At 44.1% G+C, this 15,335-nt stretch overlaps 1 protein-coding gene across 1 annotated transcript; it reads left to right on the top strand.

Moving 5' to 3' along the window:
- Positions 1-438: 438 nt before the first annotated feature.
- Positions 439-14,911, top strand: LOC131397676 (sialic acid-binding Ig-like lectin 5). Its single transcript, XM_058530747.1, has 8 exons — positions 439-931; positions 1,155-1,433; positions 1,683-1,730; positions 2,297-2,554; positions 2,648-2,932; positions 3,157-3,256; positions 4,021-4,102; positions 13,224-14,911. Exons 1-8 carry the CDS (start codon positions 439-441, stop codon positions 13,413-13,415), a joined length of 1,737 nt encoding a protein of 578 aa, XP_058386730.1. The 3' UTR covers positions 13,416-14,911.
- Positions 14,912-15,335: the final 424 nt, after the last annotated feature.

Below are 15,335 nucleotides of genomic sequence, written 5' to 3'. Positions count from 1 at the left end.
AAGAAAATTTAAAGTTATCCTTTTCCAGAACGTTCCGTGGTTTTCAGCTGGACGGGGGGGTTCCCATCGAATCACACTACCAGCACTCCTTCCTCTTTTCTAACTGCTCTGGCCCCTCGGTGACTTCACTCTTGACTTCTACAGCATTTGGAAGGTGATCATTTCTAGATTCCTGTGTGGACGAGACTCTCAATCTCTGGGGACCTCAGGATAGTCACCTGCAGCATCGGGTGAAGGGAGAGGGTGGGACAGGATGGTTTCTCAGCCCCTACCTCCCTCCACGCCTTGTGGTGTCCAAGTTCCCCTTCCGTGGAAGCCGCAGCTCTCCCTCACCCACTGGCTTCCTGTTGGGGCTTCCTTGGCCCCACCCCACGTTCGGGGCATTTCCTTGCCTGACAGAGGGAGCTGGACCCGGGCTGTGCCCAGGCCGAGGCAGATATGCTGCCCCTGCTGCTGCTGCCTCTGCTGTGGGAGGGTGAGTGGCTGAGGGGGGAGGGATGGGCAGTGGTCGGGGAGGGGCTGGAGCTGCAGCTGAGCCTCTGTGTCCCCCCAGGGTCCCTACAGGAGTATCCAGGGTACCAGCTCCATGTGCAGGAATTGGTGATGGTGCAGGAGGGTCTGTGTGTCCTCGTGCCCTGCTCCTTCTCCTACCCCTTGGGTTCCAGCTATGGTAAACTCTACATATACTGGTTCCGTGATGGGGACAACAGGCGCCACCAAAGCCTTGTGGCCACAAACAACCCAGAGCAACAAGGGAATGTAGAGACTGAGGGCCGGTTCCGCCTCCTCGGGGACCTCAGGACCAACAACTGCTCCCTGAGAATCAGAAACGCCAGGAGAAGTGACACAGGCGTCTACTTCTTCCGAGTGGAGAGAGGATATTATGTGAACTATAATTACAGAGATAAGAAGCTGAATTTGCAGGTGACAGGTACGGCAGGGGCCCCAGGAGAGGACCCTGGGACATGGGGACCCTCGTCTTAGAACAGGAACAGGACACTGGAACATTGTCTGCCCCAGACCTTTGGGCTGGGATGGTCAGAGGGATACAGGACCTAAGGTCAGCTCCAGCCCTGAGGCTCTGGTCCCTTTCAGGGTCACACCCTGGGTCCCCACCTCCCTGGGGCCCAGGCTTCTCCCTGTCTCCTCCTCAGACCTGACAGAGAAACCTGACATCCACTTTCTGGAGCCTCTGGAGTCCGGCCGCCCCACAAAGATGACCTGCAGCCTGCCAGGGTCCTGTGACGGGGGAAGATCTCTCACGTTCTCCTGGGTCAGGAGTCCTTCTGACTCGCTGGACGGCAAGACCCATCACTCCTCGGTGCTTACCCTCATCCCGAGGCCCCAGGACCATAACACCAACCTCACCTGTCGGGTGAAACTCCAAGGTGTTCACTTGACCCGAGAGAGAACCATTCAGCTCAATGTCTCCTGTGAGTGCTGGAGGGATGGCTGGTCCCTGAGGGCAGAGGAGTGTGTGTGTGTAGAGAAGGGAGAGAGAGCAAGGGCGAGCTGACCTGTGAACACTGGGGCATGGATCTGGGCCCTGGGAGTCCAGGTTGGGAGTGGGCAGGACGGCCAGCAATCCCCACCTTCCCGGCTTCCACCACCCTCCCTGAGTGCCAGCTCAACTTCCTTCCCACTCCTTGCCTCTGAAGCAGGGACATATCTTTCTCTCCCAGATGCTCCACAGAACCTCACCATCCGTGTCTTCTCCAGAAATGTCACAGGTAGGAAAACGCCTCTTCTCTCCCAGCTGGGACCTGCCCCTGGCGCCCCCTTTGAGCACAGAGCAGGGATCAGAGCTTGAATGGGATTAGATATGGGAACAGCAGATAAAAATGACCTCCCTCCCTCCCCCATCCGCAGTGTGCCTGTGTGCGCCTGTGCATACTCACACATACACACACACACACAAACACGCTCTGTTCAAAGCCCATTTCACCCCACCATGGCACTGCTCTGTGGTTCTCCTCCTACCCCTCCACCCCAGCATCCTTAGTCCTATTTCCTGCTGCATTCATGGAATCTACTTCCTGAAGCCATGAGACTCTTTGTTCCCGAACAGTCCAGGCATGTCCTAGTGGGACATTGAGCCTCCCCTAAAGTTGTGAGTTCCAGACACTTTGGGCCAACATCCTAGGTTGTAAAGGCCCAGCCTTTGAACCCAGACCTAAGACGATGGGCCAGGGGAGGAGAGGGAGATGCTAACCAGATCCTGGAATGAGAGAGCGATGGAGACTGTCATCCTCCCACAGCTCACTGGCTCTCGCATACACACTCTCTCTCTCTCCAGAACTGAAAAACCCAGGGAATGGCTCATGTCTTCAGGTCCTGGCAGGGGAGTCTTTGCGCCTGGTCTGTGCCACCAACAGCAACCCACCAGCCACACTGAGCTGGGTCAAAGTGCATGGGAACCTGAGCCCCTCTCAGGTCTCAAAGCCTGGGGTCTTTGAGTTGCCTCGAATACAAATGGAGCATGAAGGCAAATTCACGTGCCAAGCTCAGAACACACTGGGCTACCAGCTCATCTCTTTGAGCCTCTGTGCGCACTGTGAGTGGAGGTGAAAGGGGAACCTGGGAGGCAGGACACCTGGGTCCTGTGGAGGGGAGAGGCACCACTGACCATTCTCTCCCCTCCCCACAGACCCTCCACAGCTGCTGGGACCCTCCTGCTCCTGGGAGGACAAGGGTCTGCACTGCAACTGCTCATCCCGGGCCCAGCCAGCTGCCTCCCTGCACTGGCGGCTGGGGGAAGAAGTGGTGGAGGGGAACCACAGCAATGCCTCCCTCACAGTCACTTCCAGCTCTGCGGGACCCTGGGCCAATAGCTCCCTGAGCCTTAGCAGGGGGCTCAGCTCTGACCTCAAATTCAGCTGTGAGGCCAAGAATGACCATGGAGCCCAGAACATCACCATCCTGCTGCTGCCAGGTCAGGTGTCTGTTGAGGCAGAGGCTTAAGGAGAAAGGAATTATGATCCTAGAGAAGATGAAACTTGGAGGGAGAGGGGCTGGGTCCTGGACAGAAGGTGACTGCTAGGACAGGGTGCTCCATCTCTTGCCTGAACAGGGCCCTGGAGCAAGTTCTGCAAGGAGGTGGGAAGACAAGAGACTGAGTCTTGGGAGTGCGTCATCTCACACCCGTCTTTTCTTCAGGGAAATCAGTATCCCTGACAGGAGTGGTTCCTGCAGCTCTTGGAGGTGCTGGTGCCATGGCCCTGCTGTCACTGTGTTTGTGCCTCATCCTTTTTTGCATGTAAGCCTTTGTCCCTGGAGGTACGGGGAGGTGTGTGGTAGGGAGGGTGGAGAGAGGTCACTGAATCCCGGAAATGCAGAGCTGAGTAGAGTAGATCTAGAGGCATCTTTTTTAGGGGGCGAGTAACAGCTTTATTGTATTATTATTATTGTATATTAAAGCGTACAATTCAATAGCTTATAGTATTTTCACAGAGTTGTGCATCCATCACAGTCAATTTTAGAACTTCTTCATTAGCCCAAAATGAAAAAGAAACCCAAAAAAAGGAGAAACTCCACACTCCTTGGTTGTCATTCTGCCCTCCTCCTCCCGGCAGCCCAAGCAACCACCAGTCTACTTTCTGTCTCTCTAGATTTGCCTATTCCAGGCATTTCATATAAATGGAATCATATGCTATGTGGTCCTTTGTGATTGACTTCTTTCACTTAGCTTGATGTTTTCAAGGTTAATGTATGTTGTCCCATGTGTCAGTTCTTCTTTTTCATTTCCAAATAATGCTCCATTGTGTGGATGGAGCACATTTTTTTGGCCATTCATTCATTGATGGATATTTGGGTTGTTTCTAGTTTTTGGCTATCATGAATAACACTGCTATGATCACTCATGTACAAGTTTTTGTGTGTAAGAGGGGTCTTTAGTGGTGGAAAGTCAGTCTTGGCCAAACCCCTGGTCCTCCAGGAGGATGGAGTACTCATTTTCATGTCAGGAAGGTCTCCAAGTCCGGTTCCAGGGTCTGGACGCAGTGCGATGGTTTTTTCTCTTAGAATGAAAGCTCGCAGGAAGCAAGCAGCCAGGAGACGAGAGGGCGTGGATGATGAAGACCCTGTCATGGGTACAGTCGCCTGGGTGAGTGATGTGGGCATCTTCTCATGCAGTGAGGGGCCCTGTACATGTTTATTCAGCAAGTCCAGGCTGAGCTTCTCAGCATTTGCCCAAACCTGCTCCTCCCTGGTCACCTGGGCAAACACCTGGGAGATGACTTCTCTTCTGCTCTTCCCTTTCATCTCCCAGAGTCAATGGCCCTCTGCTCCCCTCCTGCTCCACCCCTGCTCACCACTGAGCTCACCTCACCTCTTTGCCAGATACAGGCTGCCAGAACCATCTTCCAAAATCTATGACTTTCCAGCAATTCTGGAGTTTCAATGTTGTTTGCTCCTATTGCTTGGAGAATCAAGTCATGTTCCTTGGTCCGCTATTTGTGGTCCTTCTTGAGGTCTCTCCCAGTGGCCACTCCAGCCTCTGGTTCTGCCCCATGGTCCAACCACACTCACTGTCTCCGTACAGTGACTTCCTTATGACTTGGAGACTTTTCATGGACAATTCCTCCCACCTGAAGTGCCCTTCCTTCAGCATTTCCAGCAGACCACCTCGTCTCATTCTTCTAACTCCAATATCAACATCTCATACTCTGGGAAACCTTTGTCATTTCCCTCCCTGTCAATGTCCATTCCTCCTTCCTCTTTGTCCCCACAGCCCCATGCCCATCCCTGTGCAGAGGGACGCATCACACATCTCATACATCACTATATTTACCTGTCTTCACTCTCTCGTACTTGTGAAGTCCTTGGGGGAGGGGCTGGAATTTTCTCTCACTTCGTCTCTGTCCTGTGTGTCCCCTCTCCCCTTATACAAAATTGGGTGATGTTGGAGTGGAATTATTGAAAAGGCTTTGTTCATGACCAAGCTGTTATCACTGGAACAAGCATTGTTCACTTTTACTTATTTCTTTTTATTCATAATAGGATAAGTAACTGTGAACCCACCATCCAACCTAAGACCTCAAACACTGATACCTTCCATCTGTCCATGTTGATCCCTGACCCATCCTCAGTGACCACTGCTCTGACCCTTTTGTTGCTAGTGTTATCACATATATGTGTACCTGAAATATACATTATTTAGTTTAACTGCTTCTGACCCTACAAAGGGGGTCATGCTCCATGGATTCTTCTTGGACTAGCTTTGTAGATTCAACATTATGTTGCAAAGATTCATCCATGCTGTTGCACAAAGTTGCATTTCCCGTTGTATAATATGTCATTTTGTGATTACGTCTATTTCTAAGCTCATATTGGTGGACATGTGAGTTGTTTCCAGATGTTACTGTTACGAACATTCTTATTCATCTCATTGTATTCACATGTAAGAGTTTTTCTTTAACATTACTTAAGAATTTAATTACTAGGTCATTGGGTATGTGAATGTTCATACTTACAAGATCATGACAAATGGTTTTCCAAAGCAATTGCATCCATTTATAATCTCATCTATACCTATGAGGTTCTGTTGAATACATTCTCTCCAGCACTTGGTTTTCTCAATTTTTTTCTCACCTCACTGTCTCAGTATGGTGTTGATTTTCATTTCCTTGATTGCCAATGAGGATGAAAATCTCTCTGCGTCCTCACTGGCATATGAACATCTCCTCTACAAAATACCTGGTCACATTAGTAGCCCATTTTCCTTTTGAGTGTTTAACCTTTTCTTATTGAATTTGTTAGAGAGCTTCCTACATTTTTATACAATCTTTTTTGGTTATAGGCATTGTAAATATCTTCTCCCAGTGAGTAGCTTAAGTTCTTAATTGTAACATAACCGTATTCACCAAGCTTCTCTTTTCAATTGAGTGCATTTTGGGTGTCATTTGAGAAAATCTTTCCCATCCTAAAATTAGAAGGATATTCAAATATAGTTCCTACTAAAAGTTTTATGTTTTCTTTTTGACATTTAAAGAATTAATCTACCTGGAAGTGATTTTCTTGTGTGATGTGCAGTGTTGATCTATGTATTTTTCTCCTTCATTTGTAGAATATTCTCTCCCTCCCTCCTTCCTCCATTGATCTGCCATGCCACTTCTGTCATAACATTAAAATTTTACACAAGTGTGGGCCTCTTGGTCCAACGGTCAATTTTACTGCCCCTGGGTCAGAACTGTCTGTAGCGTCAACAGAATCTATAGACTCAAAAGTAAGTCCTGATATCTGATAGAACAAGATCCTTTCCTTAATCTTCTTCAATAATGTCTTGGCTATTCTTGGCCTTTTGTTCGTCTATTTAAATGTTAGAATTAGTTTGTTAAGTTCCAGAAAATGCTCCTGTTGGTGTATTGACTGGAATTACATTGAATCTATAGATCAATTAGGGAAGACCTTACTTGTTTATGAATTCAAGTTTTCTTATCCTCAGAAGCAGATATCTCTCTATTGGTTTAAGTCTTTTTTAATGTTTTCAAAAAAGATGTAGAATTCCTTCACACAGGTCTTAACACGTCTTTTGCTATTTTTGTTTCTAAATACTAGTTTTTGTTACTGTTATAAATGCTATCATTTTAAAAGTGCGTTTTCTGATTGCTCATTGCTGGCACATAGAATGAAAATATCTTTCTAAAATATGTGAGGTTGTTTTTTGCAATTCAAAAAGTCACAAATTGGTCTTGGGTGTCATTTAGAATCTTTTGCTTTGGTGGCTGGAGGATTCTTCGATCTTATTCATAAGCCTGCTGAACGGTTCTTTTTCAGAGATACAGGTACCATCTGAAAAATCTGTGATATTCTTGTTTTTAACTGTCATGGCTCGCTGAATCAAAGCAGCTGAATTGGATGCAAATGTAATATCATTTCCTTCAAGAATCAGCTAGTCCTTTTGGGCTTCAGGTTCTAAACAAGAAACACCTGGCCTCATGAATTTTCTTCAGATCTTCTTCTAAGAGATTTCAGATTTCAACAAAAGACTCACTCTCCTGAATAAGTGATGGGGAAGTGAGCACACTCGGCCTATCCCATCTGGCAACGGAAGTCCATGTAACATAGATTGTGGGCAGGATGTGACTACAGATTGAACAGTAGCCACTTTTTTCATTTCTTCACCATTTGTCCACACACAGCTTCTCTTTTTACTTTCCTACATTGAAGGGGTTGCATTCCTCTGCTGAGTTCCTCTAGGGTCTTCACTATGAATGCTCATCTCTGTGTAGCGACACCCACGTCTTCTGGGGTGTCAGCTGTGGGGATGCTGAGAATTCTCTTCATTCTCTCAGTAGATGCAGCAAAGAGTGAAACACAATGATATATTTAATTGATCTTATATTCTTCCAACTTGTGAACCTTTCCTGTTAGTTCTAATAGTTTGTGTATAGACATTGAAGTATTTTTCATAGACTTTTTTTTCAATTTAAAAAATATTACAAGTTGGTCTTGGGTGTCACTTAGAGTCTTTTGGGATTTCAAATTAGTTGATCATATCATCTGCAAAATACAGCTTATTTCTTCTGTTTGATCCTAAGTACTTCCTTTTTCTTGTCTTAATATCCTGGCCAAGCCTCCGAAGTCAAATAGAGGTAGTGATCATGAGCATCCTTTATTACTCCTGTTCAAAGAAAATACACCCAATATCTTGCCATTTAAGTTGGTTTTTGGTTGTAGGTTTTTTTTTGTAGGTAAGCATCATCAGGATAAGGAAGTTCCTTTTGATCATTAAATAACTTTTAAAATAAGTTTTTATCATACATTTCTGTTGAACTTTTCAAATGCATCTACTGATATGATTTTCCCCTAATCTGTTGCCATGATGAACGACAATTAAAGATTTTCTAATATGAAACTACTCTAGCATTCCTGAGAAAGAACCAAATTGTTCATGGTGTATATACATATGTATATACCTTCTAGGTAGATATAGTAGATATATAAATTATTATATATAAATAAATTATATATATAATTTTTTTTTTACACCCTAGTAGATTCAGTTAGTTATTCTTTGGTTTAGCACGTTTGCAGCTATATGCATGGGCAAAATAGGCCTGTCGTTTTCCTTTCTTATCCCATCGTTTGCTTGTTTGGAGAATATTCCTACTTTTTCTATTATCTGAAAGAGAGTATATAAAATTGGAATGACTTGTTCTTTGAATGATAAATAAGTGTCACTAGTAAAACCACCTAGACCTGCTGTTGTCTCTATGTGCAATTTTTCTAATTCAGTCATTTTATGTGTCTTCAGTGATTTTTTTTCTAGGAATTTGTTCATTTCACCAAAGTTTTACCATTTTTTGACAAGAGGTTATGGGTAGTACTGTCTTAATTCTGTACTTTTGGTTTTAATTAGGACTACTTCCCTTTTTACATCCCTGACATCAGTTATTTGTGACTTCTCTCTTCTTTTTCTAGACAAATCTTGTTAACTTTTTACCTATTTTATTGTTAATTTCAAAAAAACCCCCAACTTTGGGGATCGTTGATTTTCTCACTGTATCTTAGTTTTCTACCTTATTTATTTTTACTCTCATTTTCTTAGCAGCTTCCTTCTGCTTGCTTTTCTGATGCTCTTTCACTAACTTTTTATGCTGAATACTTAGCTTATTAATACATAGCGCTCTTCCTTCATTATAAAAGTATTCATGGATAAATTTATATCAAAACCCCACTTTAACAATACCTATTTTTAAATTTGTTGAGACTTAATCTATGGGCTGGTATATGGTGAATTTTTGTAAATATTTCCTGGGTGCTTAAGAAGAAGGTATATTTTCTATTTCTTAAATTCTATATAAGATCAATAGGCCAGTGTGTTAATTATATTGTTCAAATCCAAGTCTTTACTAATTGGTCTTCCTAACCTATCAATAATTGAGAGAAGTGTGTTGAAATCCTGCACTAGGATAGCATATTTGTCAATTTTTCCCTGTGTTCTATCAAATATGTTTCTTATAGTTGATGTACTTTTACATTAAAACCATATATTTTATGCGTCTTATATCTTGTCAATGAATTGAATATTTTGTCACACAAAGTAATCCTCTCTATTCCTATTGATACTTTTTGTTTCAAAGTCTATTTGGTTGGATCTTAATATAGATACACCAATTTGTCATTGGTTAGTAAGATGCCTGATATTTTCCATCCTCTCCATCCCCCATTTTATTTATGCTTTAGCAGTGATTTTTGTAAACATTATATAACCACGTTTTTCAAAATCCAGTTTGACACCTTTGTTGAGTCTACTCTATTTGTGTTTATTGTGGTTATTGGCATATGTGGGCTTCTTTCTACTATTTTACCTTTTTCTTTCAATTGGATCAATTTTTTTCAATATTTTATTTTCTCCTTTCTTACTTAAAAAATTAATATCTCTGCCTTACACCTAACAAAAAGAACTTGAGCGTGCTTTTATATCTATTGGTCTCTCCTCTCTCCACCTTCCACAGTTTTAGTTCTTTTCCTAGATCTCCAGTTTTCATTCTGGAGAATGAACATACCTAACATTTTCCTATTCTTTGGTCTCCTTTTTTTTTTTTTTTTTTTTTAATACACAACTACACATTTTACTGAGGTATTTTGTTACCTTTATATCTCATATTTATTGCAGCATTTCCTGCTTTTGTTATTTTTATTTGAATTCTTTTTGCTTGAATTCTTCCTCCCACTGTGTTTTCAGTTTCAGTTTTCCTGTGTTAAGACTTCTGAGGACTTGTGTATCCGAAGATTTTTTTTTATCTGCCTACATTTGGATTTCATTTGGCAGGATATAAATTCTAGGATCAAAGAGATTTTCTTTCGCTGCTTTAAACACTTTACTCCACTATTTCTTGTACCCAGCATTGCTGTTAAGAAACCTTATGTCAGTCTGAATCTTGCACATTTCTAGGTAATCCATTCATTCTCCCTGGAAACTTTTACACTTTCTCTTTTGATTTTCGTAAGATTCACTATAGTGTATTAGGGTGTGGGGTTTCCCTTGTCTTTTTTTCCTGCACTTGTGGGGTCCTTTCAGCTGACGTGATTCATCTTTCTTTAATTCTTGGAATTTTCTCTCCACTTCATTTTTTTCAAATATTTCCTCTTCTTTCTGTTTCCTTTCTATTGCATTTGGGATCTATTGTAATCTGAATGTTGAGATTTTCTTTTCTTTTCGTGAGGAAGATTGGCCCTGAGCTAACATCCATGCCAATCCTCTTCTTTTTGCTGACGATGACTGGCCCTGGGCTAACATCCGTGCCCCTCTTCCTCCACTGTGTATGGGACTCCACCACAGCATGGCCTGACAAGGGGTGCATCGGTGTGCGCCCTGGATCAGACCTCCAGGCCGCCGCAGCGGAGCGCATGCACTTAACTGCTACACCACTGGGCTGCCCTGAGATTTTCTATTTCTTATCCTCTATCTACTTTAACTTTTCTTTTGTATGGTCAATTCTGTATCCTTCCCTACTTCCTTCTAGGGGAGACTTCAAACTGCCCTTCCTGCTCACGAACTTGCCTCCGATTCTATTTGTTCTATTCTTCATCCCATCCATCGGGTTCATCCTATTTTATTTTTCAGACATAATATTCCACTTTTTACATAATTATATGCATAGTTCATTTTTAATAATTACACAATTTCTTGTTTTACATACATAGTTTCCGATGTACATAATGTCTTATTCCTGCTTTCGTGCTGCTAATATCATGGCTTACCTCTCTTAGTGCATTTAATACATTTAGTGTAAACTCTTGACCAAAGTGTTCTAATACTTGTGCTTTGGAGGTTCCATCAGCTTGTTCTTCTTCTGGGACATTTACACTCTGCAGGTGTCCAGTCTTCTGACCTGTGAGCCCATATTCCCGGGGGATCTTAGCTATGTTGTCTGGCAGCATTGACTGGATGAGGGCAAAGGGCAGATGCTGGTCTATGTCACCTCAAAGGACAGAAGGGGACAAGCCCTCAGGCACCAACTACAGCCAATCATTCCCACTTCCCACCTCCCCAAGAAAGCAACTCAAGTTGCCCCTTTGCCTTCAGACCCTCAGGGAGAAGTAGCATCAGGCGGGGACTCTCCCTGGATTTTGATCCACCAGACTCGGGAGTTTGGAAAGGAGAAAATGGACACAAGAATCCCAAAGGCCAATGAAGCTCCTCCTCTGCTCTCCTCTGACCCCCAGTGGGCCTTTGGTGCTTATCCACAGATACCTGTGTATCACTGTCCTGTCCATGCTCTGAATTCTGCAGCACGGGGGCAGACAATGATTATCCCAGGGCAAGGGTAGAGGAGAGAAAGGATCAGAATTCAAGCAAAGTTGAGGCAGCCTATCCTCTCATCAACAAGCCGATCTCCCCAGCCCTGGGCTGCAGCACCCCGCGTCCCCAACTCCATTCGTTCAAATTAGCCTTTACTTTCCCTTATGGATTTTGGTGTGATTGATAAATCAATCGATTGACTGATTGGTTTATAAAATTTTGTCATCCCGTAGTTCTGTGTGTAGTTCCTCTGTTGTTGGATCTTGGGAAATAGAGCCAGTAGAATGTGTGAATTCACCGTCCTGACAGGCACTGAGGTAGAGAGAACTTTGCTTTTCCCATTATTTTATTTTTTACCTTTCTGTGCACTTTCACACCATAGGCAGAATAGTAAAGTGATGAACTGCATAGTCCCTGGAGTTTGACTTCCTGCATTCAAATCCTGGATTCACGACTTCCAAGCTGTGTGGCCTTGGACGAGTTAATTAACCTCTCTGTGTCTTTGCTGTCTCTTCTGAAAATAAGTCCATTGAGATGCCAGTACCTGTCTTACTGGGCTGTTACAAGAAATGCTTAGAAGAGTGTCTAGCTCATGGGGACAAGCCTTACAACTGTTACCTAATATTGCTGAATTGCATGAAGGAAGATATCCTGGACTGTTTCTGTCCCTCTTCCATCCCATTTGCAAGAATGGCACCTAACTCATAGGAAGCACTTAGCAAAGAGGTATTAAGTGAAAGAATGAACACATCACTCTCTCCTGTTTATTAATCTAAGCTGCATCTTGTTTTATGATTGTTAATTTAATCCTTTTTTCATAGACAGTAAGGCTATTAACGTACACGTGTCCTTATTTTCCCCTCTTTGGCTGCAGTAGGGTCAATGGACATAGCTGCTGCATCATTTCGTCTTGCACATACCTAATATGGGCAGCTCTCTCCAGATAGTCTATTTTTTTATGACATGATGAAACCATTTTTTTCCTCATGTGGAATCCTTTTTCCCCCCCTTTCTGAGCTACTATTGGAAGGCTAATGTTGCTTTCAACAAACTTTTCTATAGCTTGATGGTGTGGGGGTGGGGGCAGACGTGGGAGAGGAAAGGGAATTGCTCACCAGTGTCTGGGTACCATCTTTACTGGGGATGTGGGTTCTGCTCTATTTTCATTTTTGTTTTATGGAACCTGGGTCCAGGATCCAGAAGTGCCATATCTTTTCTGGTTTCTGCATAAAATATCTCGTCACACACACTGAAGTTATAAATTTGCTTTGACTATAATCCTGGTCCTTGTCTGTCATCTGGTCCTCCTAGCAGACTGTAAGCTGCCTGAGGTTAGGACCTGTGTCCACTTGCTCACACTGTCCACCTGCCCCCTTGCCCAGGACCTGACACAGGGGACACTGCCAACTACACAGCAAGCCTGGGCTTGATTCCTGAGCTTCATTTACCAGATGAGTGACCTTGGGCAAGTTACTTCACCTCGCCCCACCTCAGTTTCCCTATCTGTACAATGGGGATAATAAGAGTATCATTCATACTGTGGGTTATTATTATTATTATTTTTTTTTTGGTGAGGCAGATTGGCCCTGAGCTAACATCTGTGCCAGTCTTGCTCTAGATTGTATGTGGGACGCCACTAAAGCATGGCTTGATGAGTGGTGTGTAGGTCCGCACCTGGGATCTGAACCCGGGAACCCCAGGCCACTGAAGCTGAGTGCGTGAACCCCTATGCCACCAGGCCGGCCCCTCCTACTGGATTTTTGTGGGGATTAAATGCGGTTAGTAAGCACTTGATATGGCCTAACCAATTGTAGTATTACAAAATTTTAAAAGAAATAAGCAAATAGTTGAGTTCATAGGAAATGTGCATGGAATGAAAGGAAGAATGAGTAAATTTACCGTCAGCCTGACTTCCCTTTGGGGACCATGCCCACCTTTAGGCTTTCTCTGACTCCCTTCTCTCTCTTTTACTCAGGGTTCCAAGAAACAGCCCCAATCAGATGGCCCCCCAGACCAAGCATGCCCTGCTGAGGACGCCCGTCCCTCAGTGGAGGAACAGGAGCTTCATTACACCTCCATCAGCTTTCACGAGATGAAGTCGTGGGAGCCTCAGGACCAGGATGCCACCAGCACCAACGAGTACTCCGAGATCAGGGCAAGCAAATGAGAACTCGCCCAGAGCTCGGTCCCGGAGGAGGAATCACAGCCTCTGTGGGGGAAAGGAGAAGTCAGGCACTAACTGAAATCTGAGGAGCCCTTGTGGCAATATTAACATGAACTACCGTATGAGCGTCCCCAGGTAGAGCAGAAAAAAGACAAGTGATGGGATTAGAGACTTGGGCTCAAATGCAGGCTCCAGCACTTCCTAAAGCATTGTCATCGAGCAATTCACTTCATCTCTTGGTGCCTCAGTTTCCCGTTCTGTAGATCAGAGATTGTGCATCCTACCTCAAAGGTGGTTGTGAGCGTTAAAGAAATTAACACATGGAAATCAATCAACAGAGGTCCTGTCCTACAGCATGTTCTCAGTGCCTAATTGTGTCTCTTCCTTGAATAGAAAGGTCCTACTGGCATGTTCTCCTGAGGCTGGGGTGACCAGTCACAGGGGACAGCATAGCAATTTATCAACGTCATTCTCCTTCCCAAAACTCTTTGAGGCCTCCCCAGGGAACAACCAGCCCCTCAGCCCAGCATTTGGTTCATGTTATGGCATCTTATTATCTCCCTGGGGTCATCTCCTTACCCCACTTCTGCCTGTCAATTCTTCCAGCACATTCCTCCACGTCCTGACTTCCAGTCCCTTCCCTATCTCATTTAAGGACGCCATAGGGATCTTTCCAACAGCCAGAGAGCAGTCCCTGACTCTTTCCTGCACAAACCCATTCATGACTCCCTGGCCTTAGATAATACAACACAAGCATATGCTCCTGGAATTTGAAGTCCTTCATGACCTCACTGCTATCTACTCATCCATCCTCTCCTCTTGGCCAGTCTTCTTTAAACCTTCCATGCAGGTTCATACCAACATCTTTGCAATTTGAGGACCCTCTCCTGGAGGTTGTGCCACTTTGATTTCTTCTGGTTTACACCATCTTGTCCTTCAAACCTGAGCTCATGGACAGATTTGGTTTGAGAGGGTGGGTTGAACAAAGAGCTCATAGTCTCCATCCTCTAAAGTTGAACAAATTTAATTTCTTTTAAAGAAAGCACTGAAACAAAAACAGCCAAAAATTCACCAGCAGCACTGTAGTGTAAGTGCCTAACAATAAGCTGTTTTGATTGTAATAAGCTTTTGATTGCTGACATATCCATTTCAAAGACATGTATCTTGAATAAACATATGTCCAGCTACACAACTAGATAAAGAGCCAGGCTGCCTCACCCATGAAGTTCCTGTTTTAGAAATCCCTGGGTGACCTAGATAACTGACCTCTTGAGTTATCCCACTTTCCCCTTCCTTCCCTTTAATTTCTTCTCTTAACTTTTAAATTTGCCAACAGTGAACCTGCAAAACCCTAGACACCCCACCCTTAGCCCCAATAAAGGCAGAACCCCAGGTCTTCACCATCTCTCTCTCTCAACCAGTGACTTCACTGAGTGGCCCTGGGGCATGCTGTGTAGCCTCCAGGACTTGTGAGTAATAAAACTTGTTTTTTCAAAGTTTCCTGATGGTTGTTGCTGAACTATGTCCTGCAGTCATAATAAGAACCACAAGGGTTGGTTCAGCCACAACCTTCGCTCCACTCGGGGAAACATCTGTGGACCTCACCTCAAGTAATATGGGCTCAGGTGAGTGCCCTCAGCAGCAAAGCATCCAAACCCAAATAAATTATTTCCTAAACTTTAGAAAGTGGCCGTGAGGAAAGAAGTGGACAATTCCAGTGTGGAGCTAGGACACTGATCCCCAACATCCACTCCCCAAGCCCCATTTTCAGCACCGTAAGGAGTTGAGTCTTGACTCTGGTTTTGGTAATGAGCATTCTGATCAAGCCTCCTGTTGAAAATGACAAAATCTTTTGGAAAAAATGAAAAGGAAAAAAAATCCCTCACTTGAAAAGTACAGAACATTTGAAAAGAAACTGGGACT

Source organism: Diceros bicornis, chromosome 34 (genome assembly GCF_020826845.1).
Source record: "Diceros bicornis minor isolate mBicDic1 chromosome 34, mDicBic1.mat.cur, whole genome shotgun sequence".
NCBI lineage: Eukaryota > Metazoa > Chordata > Mammalia > Perissodactyla > Rhinocerotidae > Diceros > Diceros bicornis.
Note: the sequence above shows the minus strand (reverse complement) of the source record. Positions and strands in the feature narration are given on the sequence as shown.